The 21761-nt window shown below is 41.5% G+C and overlaps 2 protein-coding genes and 3 long non-coding RNA genes across 6 annotated transcripts in view; 1 reads left to right on the top strand and 4 right to left on the bottom strand.

The window, feature by feature from the left end:
* Positions 1-10281, bottom strand: part of prdm15 (PR domain containing 15) — a 19472-nt gene extending 9191 nt beyond the window's left edge. Inside the window, exons 1-14 of the mRNA XM_034890528.1 lie at positions 10168-10281; positions 9477-9516; positions 9295-9388; positions 8374-8527; positions 8118-8270; positions 6924-7029; positions 6764-6829; positions 6372-6581; positions 4741-4944; positions 2114-2208; positions 1941-2028; positions 1292-1459; positions 594-688; positions 361-492 (exon numbers count right to left, since the gene is read on the bottom strand). Coding sequence (XP_034746419.1) covers positions 361-492; positions 594-688; positions 1292-1459; positions 1941-2028; positions 2114-2208; positions 4741-4944; positions 6372-6581; positions 6764-6829; positions 6924-7029; positions 8118-8270; positions 8374-8527; positions 9295-9388; positions 9477-9516; positions 10168-10266 — 1704 coding nt within the window. The 5' untranslated portion in view covers positions 10267-10281. The remainder of the gene's footprint in view (positions 1-360; positions 493-593; positions 689-1291; positions 1460-1940; positions 2029-2113; positions 2209-4740; positions 4945-6371; positions 6582-6763; positions 6830-6923; positions 7030-8117; positions 8271-8373; positions 8528-9294; positions 9389-9476; positions 9517-10167) is intronic.
* LOC117955811 lies at positions 2527-3646 on the bottom strand. Its single transcript, XR_004659130.1, has 2 exons — positions 3340-3646; positions 2527-2667 (listed from the first exon to the last, which is right to left on the bottom strand). It is a non-coding gene; the product is annotated as an uncharacterized LOC117955811 (long non-coding RNA).
* LOC117955812 lies at positions 3431-9808 on the top strand. The gene is made up of 3 exons (XR_004659131.1): positions 3431-3541; positions 8005-8013; positions 9798-9808. It is a non-coding gene; the product is annotated as an uncharacterized LOC117955812 (long non-coding RNA).
* Positions 7720-7961, bottom strand: LOC117955813. Its single transcript, XR_004659132.1, has 2 exons — positions 7894-7961; positions 7720-7825 (listed from the first exon to the last, which is right to left on the bottom strand). It is a non-coding gene; the product is annotated as an uncharacterized LOC117955813 (long non-coding RNA).
* Positions 10282-13110: 2829 nt separating the features above from the next.
* LOC117955809 (C2 domain-containing protein 2) overlaps positions 13111-21761 on the bottom strand; it is a 14398-nt gene continuing 5747 nt past the window's right edge. Inside the window, exons 5-14 of one of the 2 annotated variants that reach the window (XM_034890532.1) lie at positions 21542-21658; positions 19852-19960; positions 18794-18902; positions 18599-18663; positions 18374-18489; positions 17809-17977; positions 16166-16407; positions 15535-15802; positions 14731-14802; positions 13574-13823 (exon numbers count right to left, since the gene is read on the bottom strand). In XM_034890532.1, coding sequence (XP_034746423.1) covers positions 14768-14802; positions 15535-15802; positions 16166-16407; positions 17809-17977; positions 18374-18489; positions 18599-18663; positions 18794-18902; positions 19852-19960; positions 21542-21658 — 1230 coding nt within the window. In that variant the 3' untranslated portion in view covers positions 13574-13823; positions 14731-14767. Of the gene's footprint in view, positions 13824-14730; positions 14803-15534; positions 15803-16165; positions 16408-17808; positions 17978-18373; positions 18490-18598; positions 18664-18793; positions 18903-19851; positions 19961-21541; positions 21659-21761 lie in introns of both variants that reach the window. The other variant, XM_034890531.1, reaches the window with a different exon arrangement.

The raw sequence follows: 21761 nt of genomic DNA, 5'->3' as shown, positions 1-21761 counted from the left end.
GCATATTATTGGATTATAACATCACTTTAATGTTCCAATTTTAACAACTTTAGATACTGCTGGATAGCTTGTGAATTTCCCCCAGGGATTAACAATGAAAGATTTATCTTAATCTGTCATGACACATTATTATTTGTTGAGAATATTTAGTATAATTAATCTCAATTTGCACTGAAACTAGGAACTAGAAGGTATTGAACCTCAGTTCAAACACAGTAAAAAGTCAGAATTGTATTAAAGTAGAGGTAGAAAGTAGCAGAAATACTACTTAAATAAAGTACCTCAAAATAGTACCTAACCACAATACTGGAGTAAATGTACTTCGATTCTTTGAGGATTAGTGAAAGTGAACTGTCCCACCTTGAAGTGAACGTGAATGTGATCTCGGAGGACGTCCACGCGGAAGAACTTGCGAGCGCAGATTTCACAAGTGTACTTCTTATCGCCGTGAGTCAAGAGATGCTTGTTCATGTTGCTCCTGCAGGAGAACACCTGTGCACACAAACACACTCACACTTCTCAAGTACATCAGCACATCTTTTGACCTGCTGTCATGAATGACATTCTTCTCTTCTGCTGTGCACGGGACTCACCTTGCCACAGATGGGACAGGGGGACGGCTCCTTCCTGTACCTGCTCCCCTCTTCTCCGTTGGCCTCCAGATCTTCTTTCTTCATGTGCTTTGGTCCTGTCCGGATGCATTTGGGTTATAGTTCAGCAAAACTTTCAGCATTCTGCTAAAATAGAACTTTTTAAATAGGAAATGTTTTCTAAGATTCTTTTACTGAACAAACTGAACATTGAATTAAATATAAAAAGGTATCACTAAAAAAAAGAATGAGTTACATTTTAAAGTTTATGCTGATATTTTCTTTCAACTTACACAAAAAAACCTCTGAGTGTCTTTTGTGATAGAACATTTACTGCGCCAGTATCACATCTGATATCACAATGACGATGAAAATATGAGACATTGTGCATCCCTACTGTGAATGATGCATCTAAACACAAAGTAAATATTTCACTCAATCCAGCGAACTAGACGCCATGACCGATAAGCCACAATCAGGTGGCGAAACGTTGGCGTCAGTGTTGCCAAAGGTCTCCGTTTACAGACGTTGTGACTGAAACCCAACCCTCAAATTCATAACCAAAATGGGCTCAAACGTGTTTTCAAATGTCCCCGGTTCAGGTGTACTGAAACACCAGAGCAGGGGGAATGCGAGGTGGAACTATAGCAAAACATATTCCTTTTTTAAAGTAAAAAGGTAGCAATGTAAAGTAGGCTCACCCACACCGTGCCTCCTGTGGTGCTCCTGCATCACATCTTTGCGGTAGAACATCTTGTTGCAGATTTCACAGGAGTAGAGCTTCTCGCCGTGCTTCTTCTTGTGCTTGGAAAGGTTGCTGTTGGTGGAGAAAAACCGCGAGCAGATGTCGCACTGGAACGTCTTGTCGTCTGGAGAGAAGAAGATGGAATTCATTAAACTCGGTAGGATCTCATTCGTCTTATTCTATGTAACTGTGTGTGATGCAGGGTAGCTGTGGCTGTTGATGCTGGTCACATGGCTTCTACATCTTTTGCTGGGTGTTGTTACCTTGTTGGTTTTGCTCTGTGTAAAAGGATTAAAAATTATGCAGTTATGGAAAAATAAGATGCACACAGTTGTGTGTAAGAAGAGTGTGTATGTGTGTGTGTGTGTGTGTGTAAGTTTGGAGGTAACCTGCAAATCAGTGTAAGGAGATGGACAGGAGAACTAGAGCCTGGGTTAACAAAATGAATGGATTAACATAACAACCAAAATCCATGTCTGGGTTTAAAATAGTTGAATAGTTGAAAGTTAAAGAAAAATGCATCCCACGTGATCAGAAACATTAAAAAAAAAGGGTCAAGTGAAAACAAAACTATATATTTAAAGAAAAATAAACACCTATCCTACCTGTCCGACAGTTGTGGAACTTTAAGGCATTTTCCAGGCGAAAGGATTTCTCACACGTGTTGCATTTATATTTGTAGTCCTGGTCAGGCTGGTGAAAAGAAGACACATCAAAACACTCGTAGGTAGCCGGGGAAGGAAACTCTCCTGAGCTAACAGCTTGGAGTCTTTCTTACCATGTTCTTGCTGTGCTTGTAAGAGATGTGCTGCTTTAGACTCTCCTTGCGGCTGAACAACTTGTCACACTCATCACATTTGAACAGCTTATCACCTGGGGGAATATTCAAGAAGGGATTCCTTAATACTCACAATATCCAGCCATTGATTATTTACTGTCTCTATAAACTGTAATAGTAGTATTCATAATAAAAAGGAACACACAGACTCATTGGGACGTTGGCTTATTCAGCATACCCACTCTTCTCAAAAGGCAAAGCACTGCTACTTGGGCGGAGTGACTATTACTCCAACGAAGCGAGCTCTCTGCTCCTCACCAAGAGGCTTCTCAGGCGCTGCGAGCAAATCACTCCGCCCAAGTAGCAGAAGTAGCAGTGCTTCGCCTGCTGTGGAAAACAGTTCCCAGTATTTATGCGGTTAGAAGATGGCTGTGTGTCATGTGACCTTGTTATTTGTCCCCGCTGTGACTATACAAATCCCAACATGTAAACAGGAACATGTTGGCATTATGTTGCCACTTCCTGGGAGCAGCAGGCTAGTTGGAACCAGTTACCTCCAGCATCAGTGCTAAACTAGACTAGTTGGAACCAGTTTCCTCCAGCATCTGTGCTAAGCTAGAATAGTTCGAAACAGTTACCTCCAGCATCGGTGCTAAGCTAGACTAGTTGAAACCAGTTTCCTCCAGCATCTGTGCTAAGATAGGCTAGTTGGAAACAGTTACCTCCAGCATCGGTGCTAAGCTAGACTAGTTGGAACCAGTTACCTCCAGCATCAGTGCTAAGCTAGACTAGTTGGAAAAAGTTACCTCCAGCATCGGTGCTAAGCTAGACTAGTTGGAAACAGTTACCTCCAGCATCGGTGCTAAGCTAGACTAGTTGGAAACAGTTACCTCCAGCATTGGTGCTAAGCTAGACTAGTTTGAACCAGTTTCCTCCAGCATCTGTGCTAAGCTAGAATAGTTCGAAACAGTTACCTCCAGCATTGGTGCTAAGCTAGACTAGTTGGAAACAGTTACCTCCAGCATTGGTGCTAAGCTAGACTAGTTGAAACCAGTTTCCTCCAGCATTGGTGCTAAGCTAGACTAGTTGGAAACAGTTACCTCCAGCATTGGTGCTAAGCTAGACTAGTTGGAACAAGTTACCTCCAGCATCGGTGCTAAGCTAGAATAGTTGGAAACAGTTACCTCCAGCAATGGTGCTAAGCTAGACTAGTTGGAAACAGTTACCTCCAGCATCTGTGCTAAGCTAGACTAGTTGGAAACAGTTACCTCCAGCATCGGTGCTAAGCTAGACTAGTTGGAACCAGTTACCTCCAGCATCAGTGCTAAGCTAGACTAGTTGGAAACAGTTACCTCCAGCATCGGTGCTAAGCTAGACTAGTTGGAACCAGTTACCTCCAGCATCTGTGCTAAGCTAGTCTAGCGGTGGGTGCATCAGACAGAGTCACAACACGCATGAAGATGAGAAGGGATATTTATGAACTTATCTAACTCTGGGGGATACAGTGAATGAGTTAAAGTCCCAATAAGTCGGCGTGTTCGTTTAATATATTTTCTTTAATTAAGAGTTTTTCCAGCATAGAGGGATTTTGGCACCCCCCAAAGAGATTTCAGCCAGTCTCAAAGGAAAATCACAAGTGCCGAAATTATTAGAATTGAGAATAAAAACAGCAATCCAAATCTTCTCTGAATGTGTTGAAGAGCAATTGACCAACTGTTGAACAAGCAGAACAGAAATATGAGAGCTGATCTCAGTTTTATCTCCAGAGTAGGACTGTACCGGGCTTTGCCGGTGACCTATTTAAACATTACTATGATTTTTTTTAACAGTTTTGTTAATTGGGGTTTTATTTACTGAGAGATAATGTACATTCTTGTCTATTAAATTGTCAAAAAATGACAGGTCAATGCATAGACTTCTGTCAAATAAGGTAACCCAGACTCTTTGACTGTACGAAGACCGATCAGGGTTACTGCCGTGCATGGTCACCCCCCAAAAACCCTGTTATTCTTATATTTTCTTTTTATATTGTTTGTATCTTCCTTCTATTCTGTTTCTATTTAATGTGTTTTTTTCCTTATTCTGTTGTGTCACACTTATCACATTTGAACAGCTTATCACCTGGGGGAATATTCAAGAAGGGATTCCTTAATACTCACAATATCCAGCCATTGATTATTTACTGTCTGTATAAACTGTAATAGTAGTATTCATAATAAAAGGAACACACAGACTTATTGGGACGTTGGCTTATTCAGCATACCCACTCTTCTCAAAAGGCAAAGCACTGCTACTTGGGCGGAGTGACTATTACTCCAACGAAGCGAGCTCTCTGCTCCTCACCAAGAGGCTTCTCAGGCGCTGTGAGCAAATCACTCCGCCCAAGTAGCAGAAGTAGCAGTGCTTCGCCTGCTGTGGAAAACAGTTCCCAGTATTACACCGGTATTCGCTGCATCCCTAGTTGTGTTTGAACTTTCTGAGCTGCTGTAAGAAGGGAATTTTAGGGAAGTCTATCTTTTCTTATCATTCCCAATGTCACTGTATTTGAATTCCGTACTGTCTGAGAACTAGAGCAACGCTGCTTTGAAAGCCAAAAGTAGCTTCTTGACTGGTTAAGCTTCCTGTACCATGCGATCTGATGTGTCTGTTGAGGTTGCTGCTGTTCTGGAAGACCTTGTTGCAGAGGGAGCAGCGGTACACCCTCTTGTGCTCTCTGGCTTTGTGTCTCTTTGGGACGGACCCTCCGTCAGCGGTGCTCCGCATGCTGCTGCTCCCTGCTGCTGCAGCCTCTGGGGTCGCCGGCTTGGAGCTCTCCACCGAGGGCTTCACATCTGCACACATCAGTAATCCAACGTCAACCACAAATCTAGTTACAAGAAATAGATATCAACAGAAATCCTCTTTTCTTTAAACATAAACAGTTTTGCCAAGGAGCTTAAATGTGGTTACTGAAGATGCTGTAATTCATGGAGATGATATTCTACAGCGTAACCAGAAACTGTATTCTTTATAATGACAGTAAATATAACACATTCCATGTTGAGCCATAAATTAAAGCCTGTAGCTAACACCCTGACTACATAGAGGTGGCTCATACAACCATGCTTCAAAACATCTGAACTATCCCTTTAACATAGGCTACTCAGGATGAAAATGCTGGTATAATGTTTATCATATTTGCATTATGTAGTATGTTAGCATGCTAACCTTAGCTAACTAGCACTAAAAACAAAGTAAAGCTGAAGTTGAGGTATTCTGTTAGTTATGCAGGCATTCGGTCATTAACGACAAAATGTTTTTTTTTTAAAGACTTACTTGCAAGGTGTAAATGTGCATAATCGTTTATCTCGATTATTATGTTTTTGTGACCCTTAGGACCCAAAAATGTAATCGTGATTAGAATTTGGATTAATTTTACAGCCCTACGACAAAGTAAACTACTGAGTAGAATCACCAAAGTCCGGAGGATTAATCCCTTGAGAATTGTGTTTGCATGTCTGTTTAAATCATATCCATATTTCAGTCTGGACCAAAGTTATGGCCTGACCGACAGACACAGCCATCCCTGGCATCCATGGCTAAAATAATAAAGACACAAAGCTGTGTTCTGTTGTCTGTGACCATGATTAGATTGGCTAATTCTGCACTACGAGAATGCTCCGTCTCCTACTACCTCAGTTAGATATTTGCAAACTTTTCTTTTTAGGAATGCCATCCATCAACCTCTGCAGAATGTACCTGAACCTGTTGCAGCTTGTTCAGAATTATGTGCTCCACTTGTATGAAGACAGAGTGACTGTGATAGTGCAGTGATAACGAGTGGAGGAAAAAAGGTGAGAGCTGTATTGCATTGTGAAGCCCCTTTGCTTTTTCTGAGATGGATTTCTGATTGATATGACAATTAGAATTCCATCTCTGTGTCCAGACTAGTTTAACAACTAGGAGGATGGAAGAATGAAGGGGTGAAAAGAATGAATGAAGGGAAGAAAATCAGGAGTGGGCTTGTGTTATGTCTAGGGCGGCGGCGTTTGAAAGCATCTCATAGAAAGGGTTAATCCAAGAGGTATTTAAGCCTATTGGGAGTGTATGGTGGGATCATAGTGTTCTCATTTATACATATATCTATCTGGTTTATTGGCTATTTTGTTGTATGGTCTTGCATTTTGTAGTGACTGTGTCATCTTGTCTTGATTGTAGTCTGGGTGGGTGGTGATTGGGGGGGGGGGGACTCTTCATCTCAACAGGATATGCCGCTCACCTTTGTTTTTGCTGGCGGTAGCTGTAGCTCCGGGCCTGCGTCCCTTAGCTCGCCTCCCCCGGCCCGGCCCTCTCTCGGGGCCCGGTTGAGGTGCGGGGGGGTTGCCCTGCTCCTCCCCCGGTCCGACCAGGCTCTCGTCTTGGGGCAGGAGTGGGTCGACCGGAAGCACCGTTGCTGTCTTTACCTCATCGCCATGAATCGGCATGTTGCCTGTGGTCAACAGAAGTAGGTAGGGGAATCAGAGTGGGTAACCATGCCACTGCATTTCAACAGTCTGTTGGACTCACTGTGGACCCAGACATGACCCTGGACTTAGCTTCCTTCTTGCTGAACAAAGAGGACATTTCTAAGATGTACTGACTGGAGGGGATGGATGTTTTGAGTGATCTCACCTGCATTGTTTTCTTCCGCCACTGGAGGCATGTGGGCTCCAGTTTTCTCCGAGGTCTCTGTCACCTCTGTGTAAAACAGAGAGAAAAAACTATAAAGACACATCTCGCATTGTTGCCATGACACGCTACAACAGCAGGAGTGCTGTGTGATGTCATCTACCTTGGGGATGTGCTGCTTGAAGTGGAGGCTTAAGCATGGGCTTCTCCATCTTCTTGGCATAGAAAGCTCCGTACCAGACCCTCAGCTCTGTTCCTGGGAGCACATCCTGGGAAACAAAGAGAAGGGGCAGGGAGGAATAAAGCAATCTGCTGTTAGAGATGAGTGAGCAGCATGACTAAATCAATCAGCAGCAGCAAACTGTGAAAGGCTCAGGTTGAGGATGGATACACAAGGTTATAACAGTTGGACATTTCACATTAGTTTTGACATCTGGATTTCATTTCAGTGTGAGTCTAGTTTCTAGAGTATGCTTTCTGTTTTATTTTAATTTCAGTTTTCATGTATTTAGTTTTATAATGCCTCAGAAGTATGTAGCTACACATACATACAAAGTACATGGTTGGAGAATAGCCATAATCTTTGCGCTACTTTAGTGTCTGAGGTGAAGCAGTTAACGGCACAGCGCCGTCTCATGATCATCTCTCAACTTAAATTTCTGTGACTCAGTACCACGAGAGTCCAAAAATCATGTCTCCTTTTTTTAGTAGTGACATATTATAGCTAAAAAAAATGAATACTGAAATGACTTATTTATTTGATCTGCATAGCTTTTCTTAAGATGGCAAGATAGTTTCTAGTTATTAAATATATTTTTTACTACTTGTTTTCATTTAAGCCTCACTTTAAACTTTATAGATCCCACAAGAGGCAATTTAGTTAAGAACAGCTACGCCCACATTGTGTACATAATAGGTCACACGCCTACATAGAGGCCCGCACCTAGGATAGTAGATAAATTATAATCCAAAAATAGATTTGATCCATTTAAAAGTCGAATTGCAGAAAGGATAAAACAATTTGAGTGGCGATTAGTTTTAAAAGCAGCTCAAATACAACAACGTCTTAATTTATACTGTTTACTGATGCCCAGAGGGGGAAATATAATTAAGTTTTAATGGCAACAGAGAACATTCCCTCTGAAGAACATGATCTGATGAAGACAAAATGCGTGTTGCTTTTAGAAAGATTTGTTGATAACAAAGAGAATTTACATCTCTTTGTTTCACACCAATACTTTTAGAGCAGGTCTGTTTCTGCCTTTCACTGTGAGGCTGTGAAAGCAACGGATCAAAGGTCACGAGGCTTTCGATAACCGATGACAAAATGGACAATGATAACCCTGGGACACATCACCTGGGAGGTGTTGAAGTACACATCCTCGTCCTGCTGGTAAGCTGCCAGGTTCTGGTGTGTGTGGTCGGTGGCAGGTCGCACCAGCATCATCCAGTTGCAGTCTTCTTCACTGCTGAAGTCAAAACACACCACCACAGCATCCTTCTGGAAGATCTGCACATCAAGGATTAACAAGAAAGGAGGCTTCATTTATAGTAGAACAGTGAATCAAGTGGGTCTACTCTACGTGTAAACTCCAGGATTCATCAGGGTGCACCTTAAGAGGGAAGGCTCCTTCCTTCTCCAGGTGGGGGACCCTCTTAGCCTCAAAAGGCCCAAAGCGGGTCCTCTTGACCAGCCGGTGCAGAACAAACACCCCCTCGTGGCCGTCAGCTACCTGTCTGATCTCCAGGCTGTTTGGTAAAGACGACCTGATCCAGGAAAACAACAACTTAGTATGATTGTTGGCTAGACCTGCAATGATTAATCAATTAGTTGTCAACTATTAAATTGATCAGCAAAAAAAAATTGTCAAAATGTTCTGATTCCAGCTTCTTAAATGTAAATATTTTCTGGTTTCTTCACTCCTCTGTGACAGTAAACTGAAGATCTTGGAGTTCTGGACAAAACAAGACATTTAAGGATGTCCTGTCTGGTGTTGGGAAACACTGATCGTCATTTTTCACCATTTTCTGACATTGTATGGTCGACAATGATCATTAGTTGGAGCCCTAGAAATGGCAATTACAACAAAAATCATAGTAAGCAATCAAGTAAAGTAATTTATAGAATTCCCTTGGTCGTAAGTCCAGCGTTAAGTGAATTTAATAACTGACTAACTTTTCAGGCATTTAAAAATAAAATGTGGATCTGCCTGAAGATGTGAAATTAGCATGTGTGGGAGGGACTTTAAGAGTGCCAGATCGCAACCATCTGCAAAGGGCTCTTTACTCACGCAATCTCTCTTCAAGGTCTAAATTATGATAACATGACACTTCATCCCCCCCTCTTGACCATGAGGAGGATAGAGGCCAGGGTCAGTTTCAATTCTGCAGATAGTAGGAATTCCTGCTTTGAATCTCTCTCTGGTTGAATCTTAGAAAATGAACTGAAGTTGAATGGAGGGATGGATGGATGGAATCACTATTTGGATTGCAGTCTGTGAAATTCAGTTCACTTGTTGTGAGTTGTCACTCACCGGGCCCGGCTAAGGACAAAGGAGTCCTGGACGGTCACCAGGGGTCCCAGCTCAGGACACTCAGAGTCATGGTACCGGCCACAATCCTCACACCCTGCAACACACACACATCACAGCTGTCACCACAGCCCAGTGGCACACTCCCACTCAGGCAGTACAGTAAGGGCTGGATTCATACTCACAGATGAACTCATCTGGCGCCTGATCAGCCATTATGCCAACCTAAAAATAGAAGAGAAGATCAGAATTTCATGTCATTAATAGAAAACAAGGCCAGGCCATAAGGGAGCTGACCAGCGATTAAGTCCTACAGAATGTAGCCTACACTTATGAAGGAATTACTTTTAAGTGTGCGAGTGTGTGTGTGAGAGAGAGAGAGAGAGAGAGAGAGAGAGAGAGAGAGAGAGAGAGAGAGAGAGAGAGAGAGAGAGAATGTAATTTAACTTCCAAGCCCGCATACACACATTTAACCTGGGACACTTCAGCTCTATTGCATGCATCAGACCTCCAGGCTAAACGGTGGCGTGTTATGACGACATTAATAACTACAGTTGGAGCATGCATATTAACGTATGCATTCCGTGCTGGAGATGGGATCCAGGATTTGAGTAGTTCCCAAACTCTAGCCGGGTTTTAACTCCGATCTGAGCTGCTCCTCTTCAGTAAAATGTAACAAAGAACAGTCGGCATGGCGGATGGACCGGAGACACAAACCACCAAACCGGAGTCGATGCTCTTCAGCGGGCAGCAGTCTGCAGTGGAGGCGGCGCAGGGAACCGCCGAGCGACCCCCCCACTCCGGCTGCACCTCTACTACACAGCTGCGTCGCCATTTTGTAGGAAAGCGTTGTACACTTATAGGGAAACACGTTACCTTTTTTGCAAAAGACCCTTCATTTAGCAAATCCTGACTCCGGGTTCCAATCCGCTCCAGAAACGGCGCAAGACCGGAAACGAACCACGCAGGGTGCATTATGGGGAATGTAGGCTCGTCAGAAGCGATACAAAGCAACTCAATCAAGCAGTAATTAGGAAATTTTAGATTTGAGTTTTACTAAATAAACAAAAAAAAAACAAGTGGAAAAATACTAAATTGTATGAATGACCAAAAACCATATATATATATATATATATATATATATATATATATATATATATATATATACATACACACACACACTGTAATTATATAATTTACATTAAAATACTCTACCACAAGTAGTCCTCCATTTCAAATCTTAATCAAGTAAAAGAACAGATGTATTATCAGTCAAATCTACTTGATGTAAAATATTAAAATGAAATAAAAGCAGGCATTATGCTTTCATGGTGATATGTATTTGTTAGGATTATCATCACTGATCCATGCGTGAGCAGCATTTGCGTTGTAGCTGATCTTTGTAAAGTAAAAACCTTCCCTCTTATCAAGCCATTTAAAAATGACCAAACAAGTCTTGGTAACATTAAAACAAACAAATAAAGCAGGTTGCAGCACTAGAATTATGATTTTTTTTTTAAATGATTTTCTAAATTAGCATGAAAATAGGCCAAAATATTCCTTGGAAATTGGGCGATAAAAAAAATATAGCTATAGGATTCAATTCCAGCCACAAATGACTTGATGAGAGGGAGATTTGTTATCACTGAAAAACTGTGTGTGAGAAGCAGATATGTTTTTTAATTTTTAATTAAATTTTTAATCTGTTAATTGATCCCCTATGGGGAAATTACAATTTTGTATAGAAAATAAAAATCAGCTTTTGTAAAGTAACAGAAGTGGAACAGCATATAAACATTTACCGTAGTCTGGACATTCAAAGTGGCACCGCATTCTCAGTTATTCAATCAATATTTATTGCTAAAAAGGAAATAACTCGATATGTGTATTAGTTACAATCCCTGCAGGGAAAAGACTGACATTATGCAACAACAGCTGAGTCAGCCAGTTTCTGGGCACATAGCACATGCCAGAAAAATTAAACATGAGGAAGAAGTTTATTAATCGTGTAAAGCCCTACTGCTTAGAAATGCAGTAGACAAGGCTTGAAGCTGCGCATGATTAAACAAACGGTTTCCCCCTCCCTTCCTCCCAGTTTAAAGGGGATTCTATCTGTCATTAATGGTGGAAGAGAAGGGATCACAGCTCTACATGATGTACACAAGGACAACCCACACGGTTTCTGCAGAACAGTGTCATGAACCGCAAGTGTTTTTAAGTCTCGGACACTCTTTAACAGATAGGTTAAGTGCATAGGCTTCTTGATTAACGACATTGATGATGGGTGCAGGGACATGGTGTACCCTTGTCTCTCAGAGTCTTTCCAAACAGTTTGCCACAGTCCTTCAGTCCTCTGGTGTGATGGCAGATGCAGCCTCAGGAACCAAAAGCCATGTCAAGTCCACCTGTGACATGATCCTCAGAACAACTGAAAGAAAATCTGTGAAGTTCTGCCCGTCGAGGCTGCACCCCTTCTCCGAGCACATTTTAAAGAAACAGTAGTTAATGCAGCTGGAGCTGCTGCCCCCGCGACCCGATACCGGATAAGCGGTCGAAGATGGATGGATAGTTAATGTGATGGACAGAAAGGTCGAGCTGCTCGCAAAAAGAAGATACAATCGTTAGCTGGATAAAAAATAAAAAAGCAGCCAAACTTTTTGGTTGCTCCCGAAGGTGTTCCCATGTTATCTTGTTCATGTGTTCAAAGCTACATTTTTTTTTTGTTTTTACAAGAAAACATCCAATAAAAGAATGAGGTTTTCATTCAGAGGAAATGAGTGAATGAACTTGTTTCATTAGTAGTTAATACAACAAGTATGGCCGAGTGTAACATCACCGTCCCTGGATAAAGGCTTTTTCAGTTCCCTTTTGACATATTAACAACTCTGCTGTTACCAGTAGTGTACAGGAACAATATTTTAGGAAGAAAAAGAAGTTGCATATCATTTGAAAAACACTCACTGCGGGTGATGACGTCAGTGAATGGCCAGTGTTGCATGAGACCACGACTGGTTGGGAAATCTTTGTTAGACATAAAGCGGACAATACCGCAATTAGATTTTTGTTTTACAGCTTTCTCGTATTACATATGTTTTAAACTTGTTTAATGTTCAATAAAAATTACAAGGGTTTTAAATGAAGTGATATAAATACCATATATTCTAGTTTTAGTGTCAAAAAGTATTGGTTACCAATCATGCAATGAATAGATCATCTCCTTTTGTGAACGTTTTTTTTACCAAAAGAGTAGCTCCTGTCATTGTACTTGTAATGTAATGTAGATACTAAAGTTGAGCAAATCATACAAATACCACCCTTCTCTTCATCTTTGGTCCTGTTGGTCCACTGTAGGAAGTTCACAGACTGCTGCTGGGAAAGTTTACTCTTAACCCTCAAACTCCTTTCACAGAGGGCTCCCCCAGGGTTGACTTTGCGTCCACAGACTGCACACGACCAGTGTTGCGTACAACTGGGATTGGACAAGTGATAACAATGGTTGGAAATGGGGGGGGGGGGGGGGTCTCTCTTGCACTCAAACAACATGTCCACAGATATAAGATGGACAGGACTGTGTGTACGACTGATTAGTGAAACACAAATAAGACAGAAGTGCTTAAAACTGGATGTTACTAAAGCTTTCCCAACTGTTGGAGGGCCATGTTGGATTTTTAACTCGGGATACTCTGTGTAAGTTCTGAGCTCGGAAAACTGGGGGACGCATTTCTGACTCTGACCTTGGAAAATCGGTCTTCCGAGCACAAATGGAAAGCACTATTAGAGTGTTAACCCCTGGCCCATTTCAAGCACCTGGACTTTTAGGTATGCATTGTCTGTCATGAACAAGGATAAACCCCTGTTGACTGGCTTGGTTTGAACCGACAAAAGAAGGATTGAACACGGGTCTGAAAACCCTGGTCCATCCCCGGTCATTGGTGTGGAAGAGGTATCAGTCAGTGAGGCACACCAGTCCCTTTTGTCTGTAACAAGGCCACAAAAGCACTCAAATATTTAAAAATGTTGCATAAAATTAGATAAAAAGGAACATGCAAAATATTATTCTTGGAACCGTCATTAGACCTTCATTCACACATGCGCACACTGTGCAACTTGCTGTTGGTGAAATATCTTCTTCTTATAGGAAGCAGAAAACGGCAGTAAAAGATGATTTTTTCCCCCATCTGCACAGCTTCCCTAGCTACAATGCAGGAGCCCCTAAATATGCAGGTCAGGTATTCATTCAGTTTGCCAGTGCAAGTTTGAGGTGGTGATGGAAGTTGTAGGAGGGACTAAGGTGAGAAAGGGGAGGGGGGATCACGCATATGGCTCCCCCATGGAGGTAGAGCCGTTAGCTTTGCTCTTATTCTTACTCTTGCGGGTGAGCATGCGGCTAAGCGTGGCCGTTCGACTGGCCCGCTCCACTGCGGCCGGAGACTCCAGGTACACCAGGTCATTGTGCGACTGGCTCATACCCGGGTCCTTGCGCTGGTGCCGCCGTCGGAAGAAGAGCTTGGCACCCTTCTGAAGGAAGCTGCCTGTAGTGGAGAGGCACAGGAAATATACATTGAGAAGGACTGTGTCAAGATAACACCACCACCACTCAAGGCTAAATTTAACTTTGGGCAAGTACAATATTCATTTGTAGTATCTGAAGTAGCAGCAATTTGTAGACAGCCAAAGCAGCAGGGCACAGCATTTGTGTTAGTTGGAAATTGTAGATTTTTAATGCTGATCAAATCTGGCATGGACGAGACAGGTTAGAGAAAATAATATATTTATTAAATATTATTTTGATTCCCCTTTGACTACTAGTCTGTTCTCTGTAAAAGAACTCTGTTAATAATTGGATAGTGAAAATTAGACTTTTAAAAAACTGTAATCACTCGAATCACCAGCTAACACAGAGAGCAGCCGATTAGTCCAACCTTACTGCAACCATCATTCCTTCCCTTCAGCACATTAGGAGTATCTGGGATGTGCAAATATCTGTGGATTAGGTTGATATGAAACAATACACACTATTTAAACTAACTAAATACAAATGAAGAAAGCAACATCAGCATTCTCCAAACACAATTAATTCCTGCGGAAAAAAAGCTGAATAATATGCGACACAGCAAATAACGTTCCATAATGTGTGGCATATTTACTGATATATTTACTCTGCATTTTGATATCCATATTTAAAAAATGTAATTAGAGACTGAAATAGTGAGAAGGGTCTTAGCCATCTGTAGTGCACCAAATATGCAATACACCATATTGCAACAAGTGAATACCTCAAAATAATTCTAAAATAAATCTAATCTAATTGATTTTACATGACCAGGAAGTGAACGTGACATTGCAGACAAACTATGTTATCTACAGTACTGATAGCTAGCAGATGCTACACATACTAGAGTACCAAGGATACTACAAGTAGCTCATGAAATAACTTACTCATCTGGACATAATGTGAGCTTAGCACTGCTTTCTTCTAAGATGGCAGTGATGATAGCTCAGAAAGGAGAGCTTGAACCAGTTGGAAGGAAAGAGAGAAAAGAACACAACAACAGACTGAATTACCGGGGAGCAACAGACGACCATGCAAACAGCCAAATGGAGAACATTTATCAAGTTCTGCCTTTAAGCCATTTGTTTTATGGAATAATACCAAAGACTGTAAAAAAGAAAAAGGATGAGGCTCCTCCAGGTCTACACTTCTTTCCACTGTACAAAAGTGAAGCCAAAATATCCCAGATATGGGCGCAGCCATGTTGTAATTTTGGATCGAGCCAATCACAATGTGATGTTTCCCCCCATTTTTATAGCATCAAATAACAAATAAAAAAAACAAACTGATCAGAAAAATGAGCGCAAACTAGCCAAAATGACAGGAACCATCTTTAGGAAAAATGTATTTTTGTTGACGTTTTAGTTTAGCCCATGTCGCATCGTTACCATGGAGGGGGAAGGAGTTATGACCTATTATGGGAAACTGTTAAGTTGCAGTTGGAATCAAATTTAAGGCAAAAATAGGGGTAAGAAAAAAAAACTATTCAATACGTGTACAAAGTAAAATAGATAAAGTGCAATTATTAAAAGTGACGTAAAATTAAAGTAAGATTAGGTTCAAATAATTGATTAAGATATGTTCCTGTACAAATAGTCTACGCATCAACCCCTGAATAATACGCCTACAAAGCCCAGCTATGTACCATGTCCACGGTTGTCAGTGGCTTCAGCTAGTCAGTGACCTCTCACCTCTTCTCTTCTTGCAGCTTGCCTCAGAAACACACATGGATAGCGAGGAATGGTCTAGTTCCTCTCCGGTTTGGCTCTCCCAGTCCTCTGGAGGCCCGCCTATTCCACTGGGGCCTTCCTGGGGCTCAGACATGTCTGGAGGGCTACTGGTACCTGTTGCAAGTGCTGCAGTCACATCCTGAGTGGAGCTGCCCTCAGACATCGAGGCGTCCATTGCTGCAGCATAGTCCGCCATTAGAGCTAGCTCATCATCATGAGACAACGGCGTCTGGGAAATTGAGCATATTTCCATTTTTAAATCAGCTTCTAGTAAACATTTGCATTTGTCCATGAATGACCCACTATTTGCATTGGCAGCTCTGAGGACTTGTGTTCACCTGTCTTTTAATGTCATTTGGGCAAGGGGGTGGCAGTGGGATTAATCACTTCCACATGAAGTGTACTTCAACATATGTTTCTTTTCTCTGTTATGATCCACAGGTTGGCAAATACAACAACTAAAACACTGGTTTCCTGAACAGCAAACACTAGGGACTGGCCAGTCTTCGGCTGTATGTTGCCCCTATTAAACTGTTCTACTAAAGTGAAACAGTATGATGCACCAGTGAAGAGATCATCATCTCTTCCTTACTTTGGCAATGCCGGAGATGATGATGGTACTCTTCTTCACTGGGGACTTGAGCTTTTGCTTGGCAGACTGGTGGAGTTGTCTGATGGCGGCCTCGGCCACAGGGTCCGTGCCATTGAGCATCAGCAGCTCAGTATCAGAAGAGGACAACGCCTTGCTGACTGTGGCCCCCAGCATAGACGCCTGCTCTGATACACGGCGCTCTGACAGCTTGGGCTTGTTGGCCACCGCTTTCTGGGCAGGATCTGAGGGAGCACAAAGTTAGCTCATTCAACTGCTAGAGTACATGGGTATGATGGAAGATCAAAACATAAATGGTTAATATTTGACAATGTGCATTATAGAGTTGGAAAAAAATGACTGCAATTCCAGCTGTGGTCCACACATTAAAACTTTCTTCCGCTATCTGCGTTATCAATTTTTCGCAAGGACACAAATGTTTAGCAGGTATAATAATGTACATTGTCATCCATAGAGCTGTGCTACTATGGAGCTAGATGTGTTTATTTATTACATGCGAGAAAATAAATGATCTGAGAGAAAAAAAATGTTTGAAAGAAAAAGTTATCACACTGATAGCAAAAAAAGCATTTTATGAGAGAAAAAAAAATATTTGAGAGAAAAAAGGTTTTCATGCCAACAGCAAAAAAATTATCTCTCTCAAAATACTTTTTTTATATAATAAATTTTCTTATCGCTCTGAAAACCTAAGTCTTTGCTCTCAATGTAATTTCTTGCTCTCGTCTCAGGATTTTTCTCTCGATGAGAAAATAGTGTCATGGGCCTATTGGCCGGCTGGGTGAGCACCGTCTTTCTCTGGGGTCCATCCTTACACCATTGTCACTGTTAAAGATAGATAACTAGTAGCCAGCCCACTTCTAAATAAATACCTTTTAATTATCTCAACACTTCTGAACAGTAAAACTGAAACCCTGGTGGTGAGCTCCAGGTCCTGCAGCCGCAGACGGACCGCCATCAGTGGGGCTCGGCCAGCGTGGAAACGTTGCCAAAAAGCTTTGCTGCCAACCTCAACCTGATCTGATCTGATCTCCAGCGGGACACGGAGAGCTCCAGACCCGGTAGCAGCAGCATAACCCCCTGGAGCTCACCGCCAGTGCTGGTGGAATAGCAAGCTATTCTTAGCGAACTAACCAACCTGTTTATAAATAATAACATTTTAGTGTTATATGTTATAAAAAATAACATAAATAAAATGTTATAATAAATATAACATTTTAGTTATCCTGGTGAGCCTCAGGTCCTGCAGCCGCGGACGGACCTTTATCAGTGGGTATAACATGTTCAAAGTTCTGCATCCCTGCTGAAACTTCCACAAGGGAAAATAATGATTTTATAAGACAAAGCAGCTACTGTTTAAAAGCTAGGGTATATACATTTCTTTGTCCTGTTCATCAATGATGATTATAATTTTAGAACGTTTAGAGACATCAATGTTTAATTATCATTTGCTTTTGCCTAGCTACATGGATGCAATTCTTGGCTGCAATGAGGGTTATTAAGCAAAGCCTTATCTAAGCACCATGAGACTCACTGTCCTGTATCTTGGTTGTTTATCAATTATGGGACATATCTGAATAATAATCATCTTTCCCAGTGCTGTGTAGTCTCAGTTTGTGGTGCTGTACCTATGTTGAGTCCAAGAGAGGGTGGTCGACCCGGCTTGCTCTTCACTGCGGTGATGGTGGTGACCACGGTGCCACAGGGCATGACTGTACGGTCCATCTCCACCCTCTTACTGGAGGCTGGGGTCGGAGGGTGCCAGGACCTCACCTCACTGGGCTCCAGGTAGGTAAACTGTGGGGTAGGGGTGTACGATTCAGAAAATGTCCCAATTGGATATCGATTTTTAGGCTCCAGATTCATAAATGATTCTCAATTAAAAAAACTTTTCACAGTATGTAAGTGTAATTACTATTCCTATGTGATAGTATACGTGCCATTACAAAACAAAAATATATATATATATATATGAATACATTTTGGGAATTCTATGAATAGATCTTGAATCTGTAGAGCTTAATCACTTTACAAATGTGAATCAATTTTTTTGCACACCACTACTGTGGGGTACAGTTCATATTTTAACTTTGTGCAAATTAAAACCTCATGTCGACAAAAGAATAAATATGTATCTGCTGATATTAAGGAAAACGTGTTGTAATATGCAAATGTTAATGGGGAAGCTCTTACATCAGTAGTAAGTGATCCAGTCACTAAGTCTTTGGTCATGAGTGCAAATGTTTGCTGTCCTTCGGGATGCTTCTTTACAAGATCAAAAGGCACTGACACCCGACCAAGTAATGAACCTAAAAAAGAGAAACACAGCTGCTTTAGTCTAGTAGTACCAAAACATGTGGACTAAAAAACTCTCAATAAAACTCATAAATATCAAAAGCAAGCAAGACATTTCCTTACCCTCTTGAGGTTGGCCGTCATTCATTAACTGAATATTGAGCTCCTTTGATCGTCCATTCAATTCACTGGTGAGACAGTGACATTGAAAGATTATTCGGGGAAAACTAGAACAATGGCTGGCATAGAAAATAAGTAAAACAAACAATCTATTTGTAAAAACAGTGAGTGTTTGCAGTGCTCTATGGTAGAACTTACAAGATAAATGGCTGGTCCCAGTCAGGATTGGTTGTGTTCTTTAAAACAGAGGTGTTAAACTTCTGTGGAGGATCGTCTAACTGCATTAAACACACAGGATTCGTGCTGCCTACAAACACAGCAAAAAACAGTCAGCATCACAGCAAATCAAACACAATGGGTTATCAAAGATCGAACTGCAAATTCATTGGAATATCTTTTGACAGCAAATACAGTGTGCTGCTGCAAGATTACATTTTGCTTTCGTCACTTCCTCTGCTTCAACTTAATGGCCAAGTGGGAGGCCAGCGTACATTGGGTATCGGATGAATTATGCAAGTTAGAGGAGAATCAAAGTACTGATTAAGAGCTCCTCCTCAGCACAGGTAATGAAGCCTATTTCATCACCATTTCATGGCTCAACTTTATTAAGACAAGCTCCAATATTGTGAAAGCACTCTTAACTCTTAAAGATAGAGAATCCATTGCAGTAGCTCTGGATGTAGCTTCTAGCCCACAGGAAATCTCACAAGGGAAACTAAGCTAAGTCTAATTGTTCTTCACTTAAAAAGGGACAGAAAACAGATAATAAAGCGTTGAACAATTTGTCACATCTCTGCTGTACAATATCAAGTGTTTGGCAGAAAACTGAAAGAGGAAGTCTGGACTTTTGAAAACCGATGACCCACAATTAGGGAATGACTCAACAGAGACACTACCAAAACAAAGTTACTGTGGATGATGTTAAGGTATAAGACTGGACCATTATCTGAACAGCCTCTAATAACTAGTTTTATGGTGCTTTGTTTTCACGCTGATCATAACTTTTGTGCAGGTCCATGCCACCACTTGCTATTCAGTCCCGTAGATACTGCTTGTTTAGGCACCGGTCCCATATTAGGACCGGTTTTCGGTACCCAACCCTAGTTATGACTGTGATGCACATGTGAGCTGACCACTTGACCCAGAAGGTCCAGAAGGGGCTGAGGTAAGTTTATGAGCTCAAGACAGAATAAAAGACACCAGCTACAACTCTTTCATTAAAACTTGGATAACTCTAAAAGAGACAAGCGTCCAACCTGCAGCATCCTCCTCCCGATTCAGTGTCACCCGGATGTTCTTCACCAGAAGCTTCCAGTCGTGGGCGCGGGGGGGTTTCGGGGGTGAAGCCATGTTCTTCCGTGCTTCCTATTGGAGAAATCATAGTAAGTAAATAACTCAATTTGGCACCAATATAATTAGCAACAATGTAAGTAAGGAACCCATTTCCTAGCTTCTTAAATGAGAAGCGGCATTATGCCATAAGAAACACATCATAGATTGAAAAACCTTTTTGGTTTGTTTATTTGTATCAATGATCTCAGAGGCTTTCTACAGTATGCTTATTGTAAACGGGGAAATGTCTCAGCATCACAGGCATTCTAATGTGCAGTATATTTATAATATTCTCTATGAGAAAGACAATATAACAATAGTTAGAGGACTCAAGAGGACTGAGAGAAGAGGACTCAATGGAAAACATGATTTGCATAGGACTGATAACTTTTGAACAGTTCCTGGTTGCTTTTTCTCAAATGGGCAATCAGGATGTTTATATCTCCATTTCACATGGAGGGAACATTCAAAACATTTGAAAAAAAAGAAGACCACTTTGGGCTCTGCCGACTTGCTAGACATTTGTCAATATTTATAATATTTAACACATGGCATATGATCATATCAGGAACACATGACAATACATCAAGTGAAGGGTGGGCAAAGAGCACGTCACGAAGCGTTTTGCTCGATTATAAATCTTTTATATTTTTGTGGCAACACAATAGCTTATTAGGTTCAACATAATTGCCGTAACCCTCGAAAAGTATCTGTGCCATCAACATGATCAAGTAATGCCTGTCCTGACTAGTTGCAATGAGAGACTTTGATATACAAGCATAGATTAAACCTGCAATCATTTTTGTTAGCCACTTGGCTGGGTGAAACCCAGCTGGAACACAAAGTTTTTGTGTCTTTAGCTGCTAAATGCTGAAAACAGCTGACTGCTTTGGCTGAAAACAATGCTATGCAAACAGTGAGAGTGAACCAAAACAATGAAGTAAAGTGGGTTGCACAGATAAACAATGAGCTGAAACTCACTCTAAAGCTCTGTAAAGTTGAGCGGAGCAGCAGATTCAGGTAATAATTCTCTGTAGGATCATCCCTATGAGCGACCGCTTTCACATTCTCTTTTACACTTGTGTGACTACACGAATGTTGAAAGGACATAAAATGCCTGTCCCTTGTAGCGGTGATAAATTAGCCTGAAGCTAATGCTTACCTGTTCAGGAGGAAAGTAACCAACTCTGTGTCCTTTTGGTCTCTAAGCTGTCTCCATCTTTCAAATCCATCTCCAATATTTACCCGGGGGTTTGTTACGTCTCTGGTCACGCAACTCTTAGAAACATGCAGTTGTTTTTTTAGGTCGAGTAGACTCTTTCTCTGTTGATCCTGTTTGTATGTTTAGCTTTCATGGCTGCACCAACGTCACAGCTGTAGGGCGCTGGCTTTACGTTTTTATACGTTTTTATTTATCTGATGACGCATTGGGGTCCTTTATGGATTTATTAAAGTTAAAATATTGCATATTGTCACTATAAAGAAAAAAATCTATCATATTCCTTTTCAAGTCAATTTGTGGTGTACTGCAACAATGAGCTGGCAAGACACACTTGTCTGCATAACGTTGTTGTGTGGCAGTTGTCCAGATGTTATGCATCAGGCATGCCTCACCTGGACCTCAGAGGCCTGAGCAGGCCTGCAGTTCAGCAACACAGAGGGACGGGTCGCACACAACAGCCGCCTCAACTGCTCCTTTACGGCTGCTACACTGGAAGTGTTGCCACTGTCCTAACAGAGAAACACATTTTTTTTTATTCTTCAAACAGCAGGTCTGGTTCTGACCTGCGGCCCGTCTCTTTCTCAGAGAGAGAGAGAGAGAGAGAGAGAGAGA

This window comes from Etheostoma cragini, chromosome 13 (assembly GCF_013103735.1).
Source record: "Etheostoma cragini isolate CJK2018 chromosome 13, CSU_Ecrag_1.0, whole genome shotgun sequence".
Taxonomy (NCBI): domain Eukaryota; kingdom Metazoa; phylum Chordata; class Actinopteri; order Perciformes; family Percidae; genus Etheostoma; species Etheostoma cragini.
This window is presented reverse-complemented; position numbering and strand designations above follow the sequence as displayed.